Source organism: Arachis hypogaea, chromosome 20, assembly GCF_003086295.3.
Source record: "Arachis hypogaea cultivar Tifrunner chromosome 20, arahy.Tifrunner.gnm2.J5K5, whole genome shotgun sequence".
NCBI lineage: Eukaryota > Viridiplantae > Streptophyta > Magnoliopsida > Fabales > Fabaceae > Arachis > Arachis hypogaea.
In genome coordinates this window covers 127,433,405-127,454,132 of record NC_092055.1, presented here as the reverse complement: position 1 = coordinate 127,454,132, position 20,728 = coordinate 127,433,405, and the positions used below count along the sequence as shown (strand labels likewise).

General features: G+C 36.0%; 1 protein-coding gene across 15 annotated transcripts; it reads left to right on the top strand.

Annotated features, from left to right (window-relative positions):
• Positions 1-196: 196 nt before the first annotated feature.
• Positions 197-15,083, top strand: LOC112785240 (uncharacterized). Of its 15 annotated transcripts, none has more exons than XM_072229114.1 (18): positions 197-588; positions 798-878; positions 2,995-3,833; positions 3,924-3,998; positions 4,096-4,158; positions 4,298-4,471; positions 5,405-5,959; positions 6,105-6,863; positions 7,666-7,947; positions 8,070-8,225; positions 8,815-9,155; positions 9,601-10,078; positions 10,306-10,632; positions 11,596-12,313; positions 12,429-12,487; positions 13,210-13,617; positions 13,744-13,782; positions 14,611-15,083. In XM_072229114.1, the coding sequence occupies exons 3-18, from the start codon at positions 3,831-3,833 to the stop codon at positions 14,791-14,793; spliced, it is 4,620 nt and encodes a 1,539-aa protein (XP_072085215.1). In that variant the 5' UTR covers positions 197-588; positions 798-878; positions 2,995-3,830; the 3' UTR covers positions 14,794-15,083. The 15 variants fall into 15 exon arrangements, with proteins under 15 accessions (XP_072085215.1, XP_072085211.1, XP_025684480.1 ...); XM_072229110.1 differs by having other exon boundaries at positions 10,303-10,632; XM_025828695.3 differs by having other exon boundaries at positions 234-588; positions 3,089-3,838.
• Positions 15,084-20,728: the final 5,645 nt, after the last annotated feature.

Genomic DNA, 20,728 nt, shown 5'->3' with positions numbered 1-20,728 from the left:
AATTTATATATTTTTTTAAAAATATTTTTTCTTTAAAAAAATATTTTTACGTAATAAATAAATAAAAAATATTTTTATATAATTATACTTAAATATAATTAATAAATAAATAAATTTTTTCAAATAAAATATTTAATTATTTAAACATAAAATTATTTTTATTTTTTTATAAAATCTCTTGAAAGAAGATAATTAATTTTTTTTTTAAAAAAATTCAACCAAACAAATTCAATGACCTAACTAAAACTAAAACTAAAATTAAATAAAAAAAAAACCTAATTTCAAAAGCTTCAGCATTCAACAGCTCTTCTCTGTACGCCGCCGTCAACAGCTCTTCTCCTCTGCCCCTCGCCGGAGCTCGCCGGTAGATCGTCGGACCTCTGCCTCTTCAAGTGTCTTTACTCTGATTCACGCCTCTATCTCTCTGCCTCGACCTCCCGTTCTTGCCGCCGGAGTATCTCTTTTTCGTTCTCTTCTTCTCTCGTCGGAGCTCGTCAAAATGCTATAAGTTTTCACTCTGGTTCGCACTTCTATCTCTCTGCCTCGATCTCCCATTCTTGTCGTTGTTCTGCCGTCGCATCAATTGAGGTAAGCCTCCTCCTTGCCCTTGGTTCTGCCAATAGCGTCTTCTGAGTTCTGAGTTTTATCCTGAGTTTTTTTCTGCCGTCGCATCTGACTTTCTTCTATTTTGTTCTGTTGTGTTCTGTCAAACAACTTCCGAGTTTTCTTCTGTTTTCTTCAAACCGAAACCTTTGTGTTTTGGATGTGCTCTGATTTTGAACCATTGCATAACCCAGTTTCAGGAAAGATGAAAAGGTACAGAACTACAGATTTTAAAATCTCTCAGTGTTGAACTCTTCATTTCAACGGATCCTGCTGTAAGTTTCTTCCTCACTATTGGTTAGGACTTAATTAAATTGCATGAATTAATTTGATAGGATCACAGCTTTTCCCTTTGCTGTGTAAATAGATTGTGTTTGTTGTTTGTATATTGAATTAGTAGATTACTGCTAGAGTAGGAAGGGATTTGAGCTGATTTAACACGTCTTAAGAATCTTAACAAGTCCTTATCTTCAAAATCTTCGTTGAAAATTGCTATGGGCTTGTTCTGTAATCTTTCTGTAAATCTCTAGGCGAAAAAATAGAAAATGAGAGAAGATTCTAGTGATTTTGTTTGGAGGGAAATCTAGACCCCTGTAATCTGATAAGTTTGAGTGTGTGCTGTTTAATGCTGCATACTCTTTGTGCTCTTTGAATAAGATGATTAAAGTTTCCACTTCCAATTTATTTTAAATCACAAAACTTTCCCATATCATTTATATATGTTTTTCTGTCAAAAGATAAGTTTTTAAGATAAATCATCATAAGTTAAATTGTGCTCAGTCGTTTACCTTAACCGGAATTTCTCCTTTTACTCTAAATCTAAATACATTGGCTTTAATTAGATATCATTATTGTTGCTTGTAATAGAGATGTATTACGAAATGAAGCAATCATACAACTTAAAATAATATCTTATATATAGATGATAGTGGATCAAATTTGTTGATGTTCCACCAAAATATGGAAAAGTTTGAATATTGTAATGCAATAATAGACCAAAGAATAATATAACTCTTCAGATAATCAGAAGGTAGAGAATCGAGAGGAGTTGGGGTTTTTAATATAGAAATAAGTGTCTCTAATAATACTAGGAATAGTTATTGTGACTGACAAAATAGCAGTAAAAACTTTTTAAGAACATGCATTACAAACACCATTGCCCATTATAAAAATAATTTGTGCATAATAAGGAGACCTTAACTTTTTAAGAAAATCTGGCTTTGGTAATAGGTCAGCCCGTAATACAAAAGACACAAATGAGTCTAATTGGCAAAGTTTATTTTTCTGAACAATACCTCAAAATTTTATTAAAGTTTCACAATAGACTAATTTGCCAAAAGAAACAAAGAGTTGATGATTCTATTTTAGAGACCAAATTGTTCTACTAAATTTTTTTAAAAAATTATTTGCAGTATTACTCTTATTTTAAATGTTTTACCACTTAATTTTTTTATATAACTGAAAATAAAAAATTATCATTAAGTATATATCATAAGTTATTCTATTTAAAATTAACTTATTTTAAATTTATTATTTATAAAATTTATATCAATAAGTGAAAAGTGATCTTTAAATTAGAAATTAGCTAACAAGTGTCCTTAGTTAAATGTAAAATGTTTGTATTAGAAAATTAAGGTCTGTTTGGTTTCTGTTTTTAGTTTTAATATTTTTAAATTTGTACAAAAAATTTAAAATAATGAAAACAAGATTGTTATTTTCATTATTTTTATTTTTTATAATATTATAAAAACATAAAACACGAAAAACAAAAACATGAAATAAAAAATAGACTAATTGCACCGTAAAAAATTTCAAATTTTCAAAATATATATTTATTATATAAAATATTTAAAAATTAAAAAAAGTTCATCAGTTCATGAAAAATAACCTTAATCCATACATGCAGGAGTTTGTTAGCAAAAACTATTTAAATTAAAAAGAAAATTTTGTTAAAAAAGAAACGTACCCTTTGTAAAGTAAATCCGTCTCGTGCAGCTGCTCCGTCTTGTGCAGCCACTCCTTGCTGCCCCGCCATCTACACAATTTTTTCTTCCTTATCGTGAGTTTTTGTTCTCCACTTGTTTCTGATTTCTGTTACAATTGTTTCTCTGTTCTTAATTTCTTTTTATTCCTGATTTTTCCCTCAACCACCTCGCATGTCGTTGCTTCACGCCCTCTCTTCTCAGTAGAACACAATATTTCTTGCTTGCATCAATGACCTTGCTAATTCCGTGCTTTAAATTTGTTGAAATTCAAGTGTTTTTCTTTTTGAACAAATGCTTCTTTTTTAGTTATAATCTTATGCATTTTTATTTTTGTGACATTATCCAAATTGCAATGATGATGGTAGTTCAATCAAACTAGTCATTGAAATAACAAGTGTTGGTGTAGTGGTAGTGACATACTACAACAGGGGAGAACCCGAGTTATACTCCTAGAGAGTACATGATACATCGATTGATTACGAAAAGGGTATTAATCTCAGGGAAAATAGGCACTGAGGTTTAAGGAGAGAATGGACTTGGTTATCAATGCAGCAGTGGAAGAGATATGTGGCCACCTTGAAGATGGAATCACTCTTGCTGCACTGTGGGACAAGCTTGAAGGCTCGCCTTTCCTCTTGTCCTCCGGCATCCAACTCTCTCCTGCCATCAAAAGGGACATATGGACCAACCTCCTCAACATCCCTACTCTGCGGTTTGAGCCCCAACCCACTTCCTCGGAGCTTGAAGATGCCAACGAGCTCAATTTGAAGATCATTGCTCAAAAGAGCCTTGTTGACAACTTCATGGGACTCTATGATTCCCCATCTCTCCAACAAGCTCAAATGCGTGTCCTCCACCTTCTGGCTAGTGTCAAGGCCAATGGCATTACTCAAAGCAACCTTGCTAAACAATTGAACATTGATGGGAATAACTTTCATTATGTGCTGAGAAGTCTCGAGTGCCAAGGCTTAGTTGTCAAGCACCCTGCTATCGAAAAGAAGAAGCAAATCTCCACTCATGGGGATTCCAAGAATTATCCATGTGTATCTACCCATTTAGTGTACTTGCGTCGCTATGCTAAGAAACTTGAATCAAATCAGAGGTTTGAACTACAAATAACCAAATCAAACAACCCTGAGGATGATGACGAGGATGCAGAGGGAAATTCACTTCAAACAGATGTTCTTCTTAAAGATTATGCACCTCAAATGAAAGCTATTTGTGACAAACTTGCAAAAGCTAATGGCAAGGTTCTTATTTTGTTTAGTACTCATTATTTTTTATTGGTCAGATAAACTTTTTTGTGCTAATATTGTTTTGTTGGTTATCTTGAAGGTTCTTCTTGCATCTGAGATTAAGAAGGAACTTGGGTATTTTGGATCACGTCCTAAACAAAGGATTTGGAGAACAGTATATTCTCTAACATTAAACTTCCTAAAGTTATGATTAACTTTTCTGTTATGTGGTTCTTGATTGCCTTATTTCTCTTATTATTCTGTGTGAGCAGCTTTGTCGCCGGTTGAAAGCAGATAATGTTGCGGAACTGTTTGATGCTAAGGTGAATGGCAAGGTTAGTTAGCTTATACTAGTATATAATGACTTTTCTTTGATTCTTAGCTTCTAATTTCATTTGGTAAAATATGATTTTAATAGGGATCTTATTTTCATGGTTTTTGTGATAATACAACAATAATTTTACTTGTTTGCAGGTTGAGTCTTGTCTACGGCTTGTTGAACCAGTAACTACTGGATCTGCAAATGAAGATAAAAACTCAAACTTTGGGAAAGTATGCGTCATTGATCAGTTTGTGGAGCTACCTATTGAGCATCAAATATTCGATATGATTGATGCTGCAGGATCAAGTGGCATTACTTTCAAGGAGGTGCATATTTAATTCTTATATTTTCCTTTTTCTGAGACATGTGGAAAGCTGCGAATGTTAGTAAAAAATTATTTTCAGGCCTTTAGGATAGCAGGCCCTGTTTATTATGCTATGTAAGACCTGTTAGGATAAATATATACCATAGGATTAAGTTATCTTAATAGAGTAAGCTATGAAAGCCTAGGCAGACTAAGAGGGTTATCACAACAGTAACTAACTCTGCCGGGTAGGACTGCCCGGTGTATCCAGCTGTAATTACTTAACACCGAAATTCATTATACCATCTTTAGAGTAGCTTCCTCTAGAAGTCATCCCTGCTATTGTATATAAGCTTTGTAATTGTTCATTGGGCATTTCTAAGTCATATCTCTCTCTCGCTACCCATTCAAATTGAAGCATGGATAGGGCATAGAATTTCTCTCTCTCTCTCTCTCTCTCTCTCTCTCTCTCTCTCTCATTCAAATTGAAGCATGGATAGGGCATAGAATTTCTTGAGTTCTTAAGTTAAAAGCACCAGGAGTAATCTACATAAAATCTGAATCATAGAAAATTATTTGGATGGTATTTATGTCGAGCAACTCACTGGCTTTCAGTGGAGAGCTCAAGTGTTTGGCAGAATTGATTCTTGACATTGTATTGGTGTAAAATCTTATGCCTGTGTGGTATAATGTTTAGTCCTTGTTACCCACCATTATATCTAAGACTACTCATTGATGCTGTATGTTTGTCTCTAGCCCTAAAGAAGGTTTTGATCTCTTCATTCCATGAGGGTATTTTTGTGTAAATCTTTCTTTAAATTACTCTTATTTTGAATGCAACCTTTGACCTGTTTCCACCTTGATAAGTTACCTCGAAATCCAAAGCACTTTTTTTAATAGCGGCAACCAAATGATTTCATATCTTAATTGGAAATTTCATGTTTCTCTTCTACAGGTATGTGAGAGGCTTGGGATTGATCTAAAAAAGAACCACATTCGGCTAATACAATTTTGTCATAGATTTGGAATGAAAGTGCAGCAAGTGCAAGACTCAAAATCCAAGACAATTCGTGTTTGGACATCTAAAAATTTCAATTGTGAACCAGAAGCTGGGCTTTTTCACAAACTTGAAGAAAATAAAATTTTTGATCACGTACCCAACAGTTCTTCTAAATCAGCATCTGAATTTGACACTTCAACTTCTCATGGTAGACTACCTGACCCTGCCGAATTCAAAGATATTGAACAAGGTGCTGGAGTATCTTGTGAATCTCCAAGAAATGTTGAGTCTGAAGGAATACCAACAAACTTGCAAGAGGTAGCCCTTGACCCCCTGGGCACTGTTTCCAATACCAAGCGCGATTTGGTTAGTTTATCAACGGATGCAGATGTTGCATCATCAGCTATGCAATATAGTGTTTCAAAAAATGGATTAAATAAAAGATATACAAGTTACTCTTTCACTGTGGACAGCAATCGAAGGGCAAATAGGATACTAGAAAGACTCAAGGTATGTCATTTTCTGCCTTCCTAATCCTAATGCTCATAAAAATGGTCTAGAACAAAAGTTTATTGCCTAAAATTTATATTCTCAGTTTTTTATCCAAAAAAATTATCAGTTTCTAAAAGTAATGTTCTTCATTTCTTTTTTGCAGAATGAAAGGTTCATTTTGAGATCTGAGATGAGTAGGTGGCTTACTAGCTTAGAGAAATATAAGTATAAGTCTCAGGTGGACCGCAAAACTATAGATCGAATATTGAATAAGCTTCAGGAGCATGGGCTATGCAAATGCATAACAGTACATTCCCCTGTAGTTACTGAATATTCCAAGACTAAAGATTGTATTGTAGTTGTGCATCCATCCATAAATCTAACGCCTGAACTATTTGATGCAATTCAAGATAGAGTGAGATCATTTGATATGGAACTTCGCAGCAAAAGTATGTCTCATAAAAAAGATGATGAATCGATACCCGTAATGGAGGATATTCAGAAAACTAAAATCCATGTAGCTCCAGATTCAGGGGCCAGCAAAGCAGATGTTATGCGTGCTAATGGATTTGTGTTGGCAAAAATGATTCGTGCAAAACTTCTCCATACTTTTCTTTGGGATTATTTGCATGGGTCAGCAAGCCATGATGATCCTTTATCAAATGAAAAATGTATTTACGAACTGAATAATAATCCTCATAGTAGTAGCAAATTATTTTCTTTGGAAACTGTTATCAAAGCAATTCCAGTTGAACTATTCTTACAAGTTGTTGGCTCCACTCAAAAGTTTGAAGAAATGATTGAAAAGTGCAAGATGGGTATACGCCTATCTGATATTTCTACCAGGGACTACAATTGTTTAATGGACACTAATGCAACTGGAAGGTTGTCGAAAGTTATTGACATTTTAAGGCGTTTAAAGGTACATTTTTCACTTCGGTGTAGTATCATCCTTTTTATGATTTCTATATTATTTTTTATCTGTATTTTATCTCCTTGCCCCCTTTAGAATAAATTCCCCTAGTTGGTACTTTAAAATTTAAATTGCCTTTGTGAGCTGAGAAGACTGGAAACAGTGGTGGAGGAATTGTAAAAACATGGTTGAAAATTGATATGATCAGAGTAAAAATTACTTGGCCACAGTAAAAGTGAATGTGATTAATGTCTTTTCTGCTTGATATGCTGTGTTGTTTCAGCAAAATGATAATGGGGTACTCAAGGAAACAGGAAAAGAATGGCCATCACTTAATGCTGAGTTGTTTTAATTTTATCATAATCCAATTTATCTGGGAAAAAAAAAAACTTGTACATTTCTTTTTTAAAAAAAATTCTGAAACTTATTCCTAGTTCCTGCTCATGGCTTCCTAAAACTTTTATGTATTTAAGTTGTTCTTATATGGAGTTATTTAGTCCTAGGTAAGGATTCTGTGCGTCTTTTCTCTGAATACATCTTGTCTGCAGGAGAACTAAAGTTATTAACTAATTTTGTTGATCTTAGTTGTTACTTACGGATATGTTGTATTTGGGATAAGTGCACTTTTGTTTTATCCATTGTAAAAGGTAGTTTTTGAAAGGAAAATGCAGCGAATGGTGCAAAGTAGTCGGAAGTAGAAGGTGGGAAGTTTTAAGCAAACACAATATTAGATGGTCAATATAAATAAGATTACCATTTACCATTACCTTGTAGAAAGTGAATTATTCTTGACAAAGATATATTTATGTAGTTGATTCGGATCGTAGCTGATATGCAATCTAGAGATGAAGTGAACATGGCACATACTTTTTCCCACATGTTGGAGCTTAAGCCGTACATTGAGGAACCCCTTTCAAGTGACGCAACTTCTCTAAACTTTATGTCCCATGATCTTCGACCAAGAATCAGGCATGATTTTGTCTTGTCTAATAGAGATGCAGTTGATGAATATTGGCAAACGTTGGAGTATTGCTATGCTGCTGCTGATCCAAAAGCTGCGACATATGCATTTCCTGGATGTGTTGTTCACGAGGTAATCTGCAAGTGTCTCAGTGGGTGATTTCAAGGCTTCTCTACTTTGATGGCTTTCGATTTTTTTGTTACAATTTCAGTTTAAACTCTAAAACTTTTTTTTTTTCTGGTTTACAATATTAGGTTTTTCGATTCCGTTCATGGGCATCAACTCGTCTTATGACAGCTGAACAACGTGATGCACTTTTAAAGCATGTGGCAAAGGATGATCTCGGTGAAAGAATATCTTATAGGGACTGTGAGAAGATTGCAAAGGATCTGAATCTTACCTTGGAGCAGGTCAGTATGTTGCAAGCTCTAGACATTGCTTTTGTTATTTATCTCTTCTAGAGATTGCTTAGGTAAATTGTTAAGTGTTCATCATCATGACTGCATAATGGACAAGAAAACTACTTGGTCAATTATGATGAGGAATTTCATTGCTCTAGGATCCCTTTGAGATGAAAAAGATAGAGTGCAGATTGAGAGGAAAAAAAGTTATCCTCATAAATACAAAGAAGGAAAGAAGAACATAAGAAAAAAGTTACTGTAAAAAGCAGCATGGTCCAATTTGCTGTTGAATGTGATATTTTATAGAATTTTAGAAAGATAAGGTTCATATATGATACTGAGAACTGTCAGTGACTTGGTGGAAATGCATTTGATAGATTTTAATATTTTTGTTTGTGTAAATAGTTTATAAGCTTGGGAAAACCCTCAATCCATGAGTTAGGATTTGGGGCTAAGTTATATGCATTCAATTATAAGAGTGTAAAGGAAAATGTTAACTTGTTGAATGAGTGGCTGCTGTCCCCCCCCCCCCCCCCTCTCTCTCTCTCTCTCTCTCTCTCTCAATATTACTTTTGAATTCATATTTTTCCACTAGCAGGTTCTTAGTGTGTATTCTATTAAGCGGCGCCATTACATTAAAAAGTTCAAAGATGAAAGGAAAGAGAATAGTTCACTTCAAGGAATGGGTAGGAAATATAGTTCTACAGAGCTGAGGCCAGAAAAGCATGCAAGAATTGAAGCTGCTGATATTGAGATGCATATGGAAGAAGACAATCTGGGTATTGATTCTGGAGAGCATGTCAATGATACTCAAGAATTTGAGGACGATGTTCATTCTGAAGAGGGTTCTCAAGATTGTCCCCTTATTAGCCAGTGTGTCTCATCCAAAATGAAGCCAAGACGGCAAAGGAGATTTGCATGGTCAGACAAAGCTGATAGGTAAGAGAAAAAATTTGTCAATCTATTCAATGATAATTCAAATGAATATTGCATTGAGTGTTTGAGGGTGCGTGAAATAATGGTTCTTTGAATATGGATGGATCATTTATATATTCAAGGTTGCTTTGATGAAGCTGTTACATGAATTTTTAGATTGTTTGAAAATCATGAGTATAATACTTTTTACAAGTATTTATCGGGCATGAAATGCAAGTTTAAATCAGTGACACTGGCATTGGGCTTATTACTTTAATTTTAGAAAAAAGAAATTTATTAATGGAAATGAGAATACTGACAGGGTCATGTGGCCTTTCTACAGTAGTATGTAGAAAGAAATTGCATTTTTTCACTTTGTCTATCCATTTTATTGTTTTGAAAATCGTCTACCCCTCCTTCCTCTCCTTTGTTGCCTAAGAATCAAGAATATCTCTATATCTTATTTCAGACAATTGGTGATTCAATATGTTAGACATCGTGCTGCTCTTGGTGCAAAATATCATCGCATGGATTGGACATCAGTTCCAGATCTCCCAGCGCCTCCAAGAGTCTGCATGAGAAGAATGAATTTATTGAATAGTAACGAAAGAGTTAGGAAAGCTGTGAATAGACTCTGTAACATTCTCGGTGAACGATATGCAGAGCAGCTGGAGATGTCCCAGAATTTGTCATTGAAGAAAGATGATTGCAGGGAACTTGTGAGGTCCCAGTCCAGTAAAGGTGTTAATAATTTTGGACCTGATATTGGAATTCAAATGCCAAGCCTAAATGGAGAGCCTTGGGATGACTTTGAGAACAAAACTATCAAGAACGCTCTTGAGGACATTCTTCGCTACAAGATGATGGCTAAGCTAGATGCCTCCTCCAAGAAAGTTCAGCCTCAATATGAAGGGTTGTCAGATGCAAATGCAGATGCTGATGGATATGTAATTCTCTAATACCTACAATAATAATATCAAGCCATGTCTTCAAAGTGTTTATAAAAAAGACTTAATGAGATTTACCTTATTTCCGTCATCTATTTTTTTATAATGAATAGTTAATGCTTTCCCTTTCACTGTGCTTGGACGAAGCTATTATTATTTGCTTTATGCTGTACAGTCTTAACTTATTTTGGAAGCTGGGTTACTAAAAGAATAATTTTTCTTAGCAGGAGTCCCAAGAAAATGAAGACACTGTATCGGCCATTCCTAGTGAGATTACTCAAAGCCATCATGGAAAGAGCCAAACCTCTTCTGCCCAAAGGTCACGCCGCCGCCTTGATAAAAATTTTAAGAGGTTTCTGAGTAACAGTACTAATGTATATGGACAAGTGTACAAATCATTGGCCATTTCAAATGCCGTGGAGCTATTTAAGCTTGTTTTTTTGAGTACCTCCTCAAGTCCACAGGCACCAAGTTTACTAGCAGACATTCTTCGGCGTTACTCAGAGCATGATTTATTTGCTGCTTTTAACTACCTTAGAGAGAAGAAAATCATGGTAAATGTCTCTCATTCTGCAATAGTTAATATTTCTTGCATGTGTTGGTGATCATGCACCCTATACCGATACTTGTTCATGTCAAGCCTACATCAATCATCATGTAAACTAATGATATATGCATCAAATATTCATATATTTTGTTTCTGTATGTACTGGCTCGTGTTTGATTGATTATCTCTAGAAGGCTTAATTATGGGGAATAAAATGATGGGAGAATTTTGCTGTCTTTTTCTGATTGAATATAAAGTCAAAAGTCAATTGCAGCTAAACATGGTTATATGTCGAAAGTTGTTGAGTGAGATCTAGGCGAATGTTAAGTTAATTCAGTCAAAAAACAACTGTTTTTATGCATGCAGATAAGGGATTACAAGATTATCTAGTATGAATGAAATACCTATGTGCTTAAACGTCATGATGCCCCCATAAGCTTGACCATAGGTTCCTTTTTATTTGTTAAATTATTCATTGAAGCTAAGAAGTTTATTTAAAAATCATTGGCAAGTGCCAGCCACATTCAGACATTAATAGATGGCAAATAGGTAGCCATTGTAAGGGGCAGGCCGTTCTGCCCCTTGTCCCTGAGGAAGGTTTACAATTATTTCTTAGGTTTAGTAAGATTCACTTTAACTATTATTTATACCACTGATAATTGTTGCTAATTGTAGCAGACATCTTCCTTTGAGCTAAAAGGGTTATTGGACAACCTACCATGAGCACATTCCTAGGAATGCCCTTGAACCTGAGTAGCTTAAAAGTTTGTTTTTTATATATATATATATATATATATATATATATATATATATATATATATTTGTGATTTCTGCCACCTATTTTAATTTGATTTGACTCTAACTTTCAAGATTTTGTCTACCTGATTTATCTTTTTCACCTTCTTACCCTCTCTTACTGTTATATATAGACAATCTCAATGTATTATGCATCTGTGTTGGTATTTGATAGGTTGGCGGCAACGGTAGAGAACGTTTTGAACTATCACAGCAGTTTCTGCAGTGTGTTTCCAAGTCACCATTTCCATTTAATACTGCAAAGCGAGCAGTTAAATTTTCTTTGTGGCTACAAGAAAGAGACAAAGTCCTGAAGGAAATGGGTACCAATCTTGCTGAAGATCTTCAATGTGGTGACATTTTTCAGTTGTTTGCCTTAGTCTCGTCGGGTGAACTTTCAATTTCACCATGCTTACCAGATAATGGTGTTGGAGAGGCTGAAGACCTGAGGAACACAAAGCGCAAATCTGATGTTGAAGGTGAAATAATTTCTCGTCGGGAGAAAGGTTTCCCGGGTATTGTCATTTCTGTACACTGCACAACAATGTCAAGGGCTGATATTTTAGATTTGCTTGAAGATAATAACAACGACAACCAACCTTTTGAGAAGAGCTCCAAACTAAACACCGATGAAAACTGTAACAATTCAGGTCCTGACCAAATGTTGGAAGTCTTTAACTCTTGTGATACAGTACCTGTGGAAGAAAACCATATTGAATCACCGTGGGAAGCTATGGTAGGCTATGCAAAGCGATTGATGTTTGTTCCTTCTAATCAAGAACAAGAATGTGTCATCTGTGCTGAGGTCTTCAGGGTTGTTTATGCTGCTATCCAAAATGCTGGTGATCAAGGGTTAAGCATGGGGGAAATCTCCCAAATTATAAACTTGCCAGGTATATATGCCATGAGATGTAACCAAGTATATGATTGACTTAAAGCTGTTATAAAAAAGTCAGTTATTTAACTTATTTGATGTTGTGTATTGGTATTTTGCTTTATACATTTCAGGAGCAGAAGTAGATGGACTGCTTGTTGATGTTCTTCAGGCATTTGGTCAAGCCTTTAAGGTTTCTCCTTTCCTCATTCCATTCCAACAGTTTATAGCATGTTTTGATTATTCCAAACCATGGATTGATCCAATAAAAAAAGCAATCTTTTTTGTTTTTACTCAGTCCAAAGGTTTGAGACTCAAAATCCTGTTCAAACATAATCCAAGCTTTCGCCAAAATTTGGTTGCAGATAAAACACAATTTGCACCATGCACATCCCAAGACTAATTTAGGGAGTGCAAACAGTAATGAAAATATACAGAAAGTACTGCTATGTTCATTGATCAGATAGTTTCCTTTTGCATTTTCCCATGTTGGACTCTTCAATACTGTTATCTTTTGTTTTTGTTTATTGTTTTTCTTCTCTGTATTTTCTGTGTTCTCTTGAATTTTGTTGAGCGAAAGTGGCTTTGGGGAACTCTTGTGAGAGGAAGCTTTGGGAAAGAGAGCATTGCAAATCGTGTTTTCCCATTTGAGACTTAAACCAAACAGGCTGATACTCCTTTTGTTATTTTGAAACTATATATGAAAGGAATTGGGACTGGTTGTTGAGATTTGCTGGAGTTATTAACAACAGTAGAAATTTAAGCTTATTACCAGAAATGATAAGTTTTTCCCTTTTTGGGGAAATTATGTTGATTTACTCTCATGCTGGCGGTTTTAGTATGTTATTCATATTCAGTTTTAAAATTTTAGTTTCTTTCTCTTTTATATCTAATAATATTCTCGTTTCTCTGCAGGTCAATGCTTTTGATTCTGTTCGTGTTGTTGATGCTTTATACCGTCACAAGTACTTTTTGACACCTGTATGTGGTTTAAATCAAGGTACTGTGCATCCTTCATCACCAAAGACCATTGAGAAAAGTGGTCATAGACGTAATCTTCACAAAGTGACAATTCTTAATCTTCCACTTGGTGATGAGAAGCCTAAAAGTAAAGCTTGCGATAGGAATGAAGGCTTTGTTGAAGATAGACTTATTGATTCCAGTGTTGATAATGTAAAAGACACACAGAAATTCTCTTCTGGTGAACTGTGTGTGCCAATATTGCCGTGGATCAATGGAGATGGGACCATCAACAGCATTGTCTACAATGGTCTCAGACGCCGTATCCTTGGAATAGTGATGCAAAACCCAGGAATGTTGGAGGTATGTGCAATCTTTATTTTGATTGAAAGATTGTAATCCATGCTGACACCCTTGCTTATCTTAAAAATTAGTGCTTGCATAATAAACAAAAATATCGGCTGACTTTTTCATTGTGTATCTTGTTAGGGTGATATTCTACGTCAGATGCATGCGCTGAATCCACAGGTATTCAACCGAACTTAGACAATTGTTTAGATCATATAATCTGTATGAATGATAATGACCTGAGTCAGGGAAAAGTGTCTCTGTGTTCCTGTTGGATGAAATATTTACCTACATGTGCTTTTGTTCTCTGGAATCCATGAATTTTTCTTTAAAGCTCCAAGATAAGCTTTATATCATATCCCCGTTCCCATGAGATTATACTGAAACCTGCCATCACACCTCTCTAGTTTCAAAATTATGCAAAATCCTGATGTGTATATTACTTAGGTTTTAGTCGTTATTAAATTATATCACTAATATAATAATTACTTAATTAATATAGATGTTCCAACACAAAAATAGATCATATAAAGAGTATCCCAATTGATAGTGCTAAAGTTGAAGGCGTTATTTGAAAGGGTGTAAAGTCTAATCTCGTCTATGGGCACGGTGCATGATTGGAGTAGTACACAATAGCATTGTCAGATTCATGAAGCTTACATTCTTGTTAACTAAATGTTAAAAAGCCATACATTAATGGAAAAGTTACCTATACAAATCATTTGAGATATGGCATGGAATGGGAAGAGAACAGTGGAGGGAAAATGAAGAGAAGTGAATGGTTATGATGGGATTATATATAATTAGTTAGGGACCCTTTCGTGTATATTTCATTACTCCTTAAGTTAAAAGGGTTTGTTTCTATGCTTGAAGATGCCAATTATCTTATCATTGTTGGTGCTGATATAATTTGTTTTTCTTTTTCATCCTGCTGATCCTGATTTTGCTTATAATTATGTTTGTGGCACTCTTGCTTAAGAGTAAATGCTGATTTTGTGCTTCTCACAGAGCTGTAGAACACTATTGGAATTGATGGTTTTGGATAAACACTTAATTGTGAGGAAGATGCATCAAGAAAGATTTGGTCCCCCCTCCATACTACAGAATCTTATTGGACGAAAATCCAATCAATCAAAGTGGATATGTCTCGAGCATTACTTTGCCAATCCCATGAGTACTTCCTTCTTGTAGGGAATCTCATTGGACATGTAAAGCCCATAGATAATGTGTTTATATGTATAAGGATGAACAAAAATATATGGAAAAAAAATTATGTTAGTCTTTATGTATAATTAGGACTTTAGAGAATTTTTAAAACTTAGAGAGCATTCTAGTTGTGTATTTAAATTAGGATCGCATAATTGTTCTGTAAGTTCAGTCTTTGACTAACCATAGTAAACCAGTTAATCACTCTTAAATAGTGGGATACACATTTTATAGAAGTTACAAAAGTAATGGTAATTAATCTTTTATTTTTATCATTTTATCAACTTTTTTTATTTTAGAGGATTTAAATTCGTAAACGAGGTTCTTGAAGAAAATAGAGAACACTTTATGCTATGCAACTCCTCTATTCTTATCCAAATCCAAAATATGTGGAAATAGCAATACAAGTTGGTCTTGAGTGTCAACATTACAATAACAGTATTCAATGCTTATAGTGATCTACTACTATTAAAATCAACTGCATACGAATTTTGTTTGGTTCAGGAATTAGGGATTCATTAGAAACGGGTTTTGGTTAGCCAGTTAAAAAAACTAGTATTTATAAAACCAGAACCCAAATAGAAAAAGGTTACAATTTATAAATTGTTTGAAAAAATCGGTTATTTTCAATCTAGTTAAGGTTCTTTAAATGGTTAATTAGCTCTTTTTTCTTTTTCCCGCATGAAGCTCTGTTTACAAAAATGTCAGGCTATTTTAATGAAAAAAGCTGAAGCTAATATATATATTTTAATTTTGATGTAATGATGTATAAAAGTTTGTGTATATGAATTTTGAAGTATTGAAAATAGATTACTTTCTTTCGCGGTAATGTAACATGATAAAATTATTTTGAAAATTAAGTTTAACTAAGTTGGCCTAATAGTTTAAGCATTGATAACTAGAAATTCATGATTCTGAAAATTGGACCGAATCGGTCGGTCGGACCATGAATCGGGTTTCCCTACGGTTCGACTCGACCTGAAAAACCATTAGATATAAAACCGTTTCAAAATTGCTGAACCGGACAGGAATTGGTTGGTTGGACCGAACTGAGACAGGCCGATTTTCACTCACCTGCCTCAAACAATGTCGTTTTGGGGTTAAAAGAAAAAATAGGAATTGAAGCCTCGCACTCGTAGAGTCACACGAGTCATCATCTCTTCATCCATAGTTGTAAAAATCGGACCGAACTGGCCAATTCGATCAAAAAACCGGCGAACTGAATCCCAACCGGTCCGGTCTAGTTCCAGGACCGTTTAAAGTCAAGAACCAGTAAGAACCGGTCAAAGCCGGTGAAAATCAGTCAAAACTGATGTAAAATCGGTTCAACCAAACTGCTCGAGAGAAAATTCCAAAATTGATGAAGATGTGGTTTGAACCTAGGTCCTCCTTGTAACTACATGCTCTCCTTATGACTAACCTATGTTATTCTTTGTTATTTTTGTTCATACCATAGCCCAAAATACAGCCAAACCCAAAGTGAACAAAGCCTAATCTACATACTAGGGTATCATTGATAAACCGCTATTTTACAGTTTATTTTGTATTGAATTGAGCGGACTTTATCCATTATTCTCACACTTATGCATATAATTCGCATGTTTTACATCTTCCTTCCTAATATTGTGCTATGATTGAAAACATACTTCTTTGGCCTTAAATTTGCTAATTTTTAATCCTCTCTTATTACCATTCGATGCCGTGATACGTGTGTTAAGTGTTTTCAGGTTTTATAGGGCAGGAATGGCTTAGAGGATGGAAAAGAAGCATGCAAAAGTGGAAGAAACACAAGAAATTGAAGTTTTGAGAAGCTGGCAGCGACGCGTACGCGTGGATGACGCGCACGCGTGACTGGAGCAGCAAACACACGACGCACACGCGTGGCTGATGCCTACGCGTGGCCAGGTGAAAATTCCATCGACGCGTACGCGTGGCTGACGCGTACGCGTGATGAGCGTCACGTGCTGCAATTTACAGAAAACGCTGGGGGCGATTTCTGGGCTGCTTTGGACCAAGTTTCAGGCCCGAAAATACTAATTAGAGGCCGCAGAGTGGAGTTGGAAGGGGTCAATCAATCATTCACATTCATTCACATTAGTTAGGTTTTAGATGTAGTTTTCTAGAGAGAGAGAGGCTCTCTCCTCTCTCTAGGTTTTAGGGTTTTTAGGTTTATTTCTTCTCAATTTCAGAATTCTACCTTGCTTTAATTTAGTTTTCTTCTACTCTTATTTGTTCTAGCACTTTAGTTATCTATTTCTCTTATTGATGATTCCTTTATTTTGCTAATTTAGTTTATGAGTTCATGTGTTACTCTCAATTTTTATTAATGCAATTTATGTTTCATGTTTCCTATTGTTCAATAGCTTTGTTATTATTATTTCTTTGCTTTGGTTAGTTTTAGAGTTTACATTCTCTTATTACTTTCCTATGTTCTTATTTTATACCTTCCAAGTGTTTGATAAAATGCTTGGTTGGATTTTAAATTAGATTTTTTATGTTCTTAATTTGGATTGATCAATTAGAGACTCTTGAGTTATCAAAAGTCTTTTGTTGAATGGTAATTGAGACTTGCTGGTTAGCTTAGGCTTCACGAAATCTAGTCTTTGATTAGGACTTGTGAACTTAAGTTGATTTTGCTCACTTGACTTTCCTTCATTGTTAGAGGTTAACTAAATGAAAGCAAAAGGCAATTACCATCACAATTGATGATGATAATGAGGATAGAAATTCCAATTCTCAATCCTTGCTAGGACTTTTCTTAGTTGTTATTTTATTTCCTTGTTATTTACATTACTTGTCTCTTATCACAAAAACCCCAAAAATACTTTTCCATAACCAATTATAAGTACACTTCCCTGCAATTCCTTGAGAAACGACCCGAGATTTAAATACTTCGGTTAATTTTATTGAGTTTACTTAAGTGACAAACAATTTAAACATTGACTGAGGTTTAGTTGTCGGTTTAGAATTATACTTGCAACACGATAATTTTTGTGAAAATCTTTACCGACATTTTTCCTCTGTCAATTATCAGCACCTACCCGACGTTATGCAAGTCGGGCTCGACAATGCCAACCTTGGCCATATCTACTTGAATCAATAAAACAAACTCCGACGATCTCTCCCCTTCATCTTGAAGGGAGATCCCAACAACCTCCCCAACAAAGGGAACGATTATCCACCATCAAAGGTGGAACTACTCAAAGGGGTGGTTACAGAATCTACAGTTACCATTATAAGTATTCGAACACTCTCAGGTATTTTTCAGAACCAATCTACAAAAAACCTGTTTAAACCCCTACTAACTTAAGCATCGGAGTCCTTTGCAGGTACCACCCCCACCTCCTCACGAGGAATTTGGATGGCGACACCTCGATGCTAGCAGAAGTTGGACGCTGCCTCAAAAGGAGTTTGGACCTTACGTCTAGGCCCAAAAGCCACCCAATTTCAGGTAACCCTCGGAACATTGGCGCCATTGCCGGGGATCTGAAAGTATACACCCAACTATGGCAGATAATCAACCCGAAGAGGACATACGGCATCTGAATCCGAGCCTAAATGTCACAACGACGATCATGCAATAGTAATACCCGCGACAAGATAGAGCGGAAGGTTCTAATGGGGAGGGAACTTCACGAAACCCTCAACCCAGAAGAATCATTTCAAAGATACACCCACCAGAGGATGTGGTGAACCGACATCCAACAGAACTCATGGGACTTGTGCATGGGCACCATAGCTGACTAGAACAACTCAAGAAGGAGATAGAGTGATAAAGAGAAGTTGAAAGAGACCTCAGAAAGGAAGTATGACAACAAAAAGAACTAGAAGAAAATCTTTTGAAATAGAAGCCAACCTTCGAGGTCAGAGCAATAATACATATCAGGAAGAAATCCCTTTCGGAGGGAAGATCCATTCATTGAAGAGATCATGCGGGCTAGAGTCTCCAGAAACTTTAAGAGCCCTAACATGGACCTCTATGATAGAACGACCGATCCAAGACACTATCTAAGCAACTTTAAAAGTCGGATGTACTTGGCTGACGCGTCAGATGCAACTCGTTGCAAAGCTTTCCCGACAACGTTAACCAAGGCGGCGATGAAGTGGTTCGACAGTCTATCGCCCAGGTTCGTAACCTGCTTTGACGATCTTGCAAGAAAGTTTCTCACCCGATTCTTCATCCAGAAAGACAAAGTCTAACACGCTTCAAGCCTCCTAGGAGTCAAGCAGGAGATTGGAGAAACTCTCCGAGCTTACATGAAAATATTCAACAAAGCCTGCTTAGAGATCTAAACTTTACCTACAGAAGCAATGATAATGGGGCTAGTTAATGGCCTCAAAGAAGGACCATTCTCCCAGTCCATATCAAAGAGACACCCGACCTCTCTGTACGAGGTACAAGAGCAAGCAAAAAAGTACATCAACATGGAAGAGAATGTCCGACTAAGAGAACCTGCTCCAAAACAAAATCTTCCTTACTAGGCTCAAGATAAAGAAGCGAAGAAAAAGGATGAGTACAACTCAGACAAGCCTCGAAGATATCATAACTACACCCCCTGCGAGTCTTCCTTGTTGACATCTATAAAGAGATCTGTCATATCGAGAAACTTTCACCTCCTCGGCCCATCAAAAACAAGAAATGTAGAAGTTAGACAGAATACTGCTATCACAAGATATATGGACATTCTACCAATGAATTATACGACTTGAAAAATGTGATAGAAAAAATGGCCAGGGAAGGTCAGTTAGAAAGATACTTGGCAGAAAGATCGGATGATAAAAAAAAAAAGAAAAGGAGATGAGGAAGACAGGAGTCAACGAGATCGACCACCACGAACTCCTAATAGACACATCCACATGATAGCTGGAAGATTTGCTGGAGGCTGAATAACTAAGTCCTCTCGCAAAAGGCATTTAAAAGAAGTCTATCAAGTCGGGGAGGAGGCTGAATCCCCCGACTTGCCACTATTTCCTTCACGAAAGAAGATGTGCAAAGGATAACACTGGGGCACAATGATCCCGTCGTGATCACAATGATACTTGCTAATGTAAATCTCCATAGGACTTTGCTGGACCAAGGAAGTTCGGCTGACATCTTAATTAAACCTACTTTCGACAAGTTAGGGTTGGAAGAAGAGAAATTTAGGGCATACTTTGACACTCTTTTTGGATTGGGAGACACGCCCATCCGACCTCTTGTCCTCATTCTGTTACACACCACTTTTGGTAAAGGTATGAAGTCCAGAACTTTGAGTATAGACTACATTGTAGTTGACGTAGCATCAGCCTACAAAGCTTTGATAGGTCAGACAATGTTAAACTGGCTTGCTGCAGCCGTCTCTACCCCTCATCTTTGTATAAAATTCCTGAGTTCGGAGGGAATAGACACCGTGAATTGGTGAGAAGATGTTACAATGAGAGCCTGAACCTATGTGGATGCACAAAGGGAGAGAAGTCAACACCATTAACTTGGTGGTATTCGAACACAAGAAAAACTGAGGCCACAACCCGATGGAAAACTTGAGGAGATTCAAATCGGATACTAGGTCAGAAAGATGACAAACATAGGAGCTAACTTAGACAAAGAATTGATAGCAAATCTTGTCAAGATCCTACAAGAAAACTCCGATCTCTTCGCATGGAAGGTCTTCGATATGCCCAGAATACATCCCGATCTCATGAGTCACAAGCTTGCCGTTCACCCGAGCTCACGACCTCTACAACAAAAATGAAGAAAGCTCGCCTTTGAAAGAGCACAAGTCATTGAGGAGCAGGTCCAAGCTTTGTTAGAACCCGGGTTCATAAGAGAAGTAAAATACCCCTTATGGCTGGTGAAAGAGCAAATCCGTCGGTTTAGAATTTCTTCTCGGTAAAAGAGGAAATAACTTCGTTGCAAGTATAGTTCTAAATTGATAAGTAA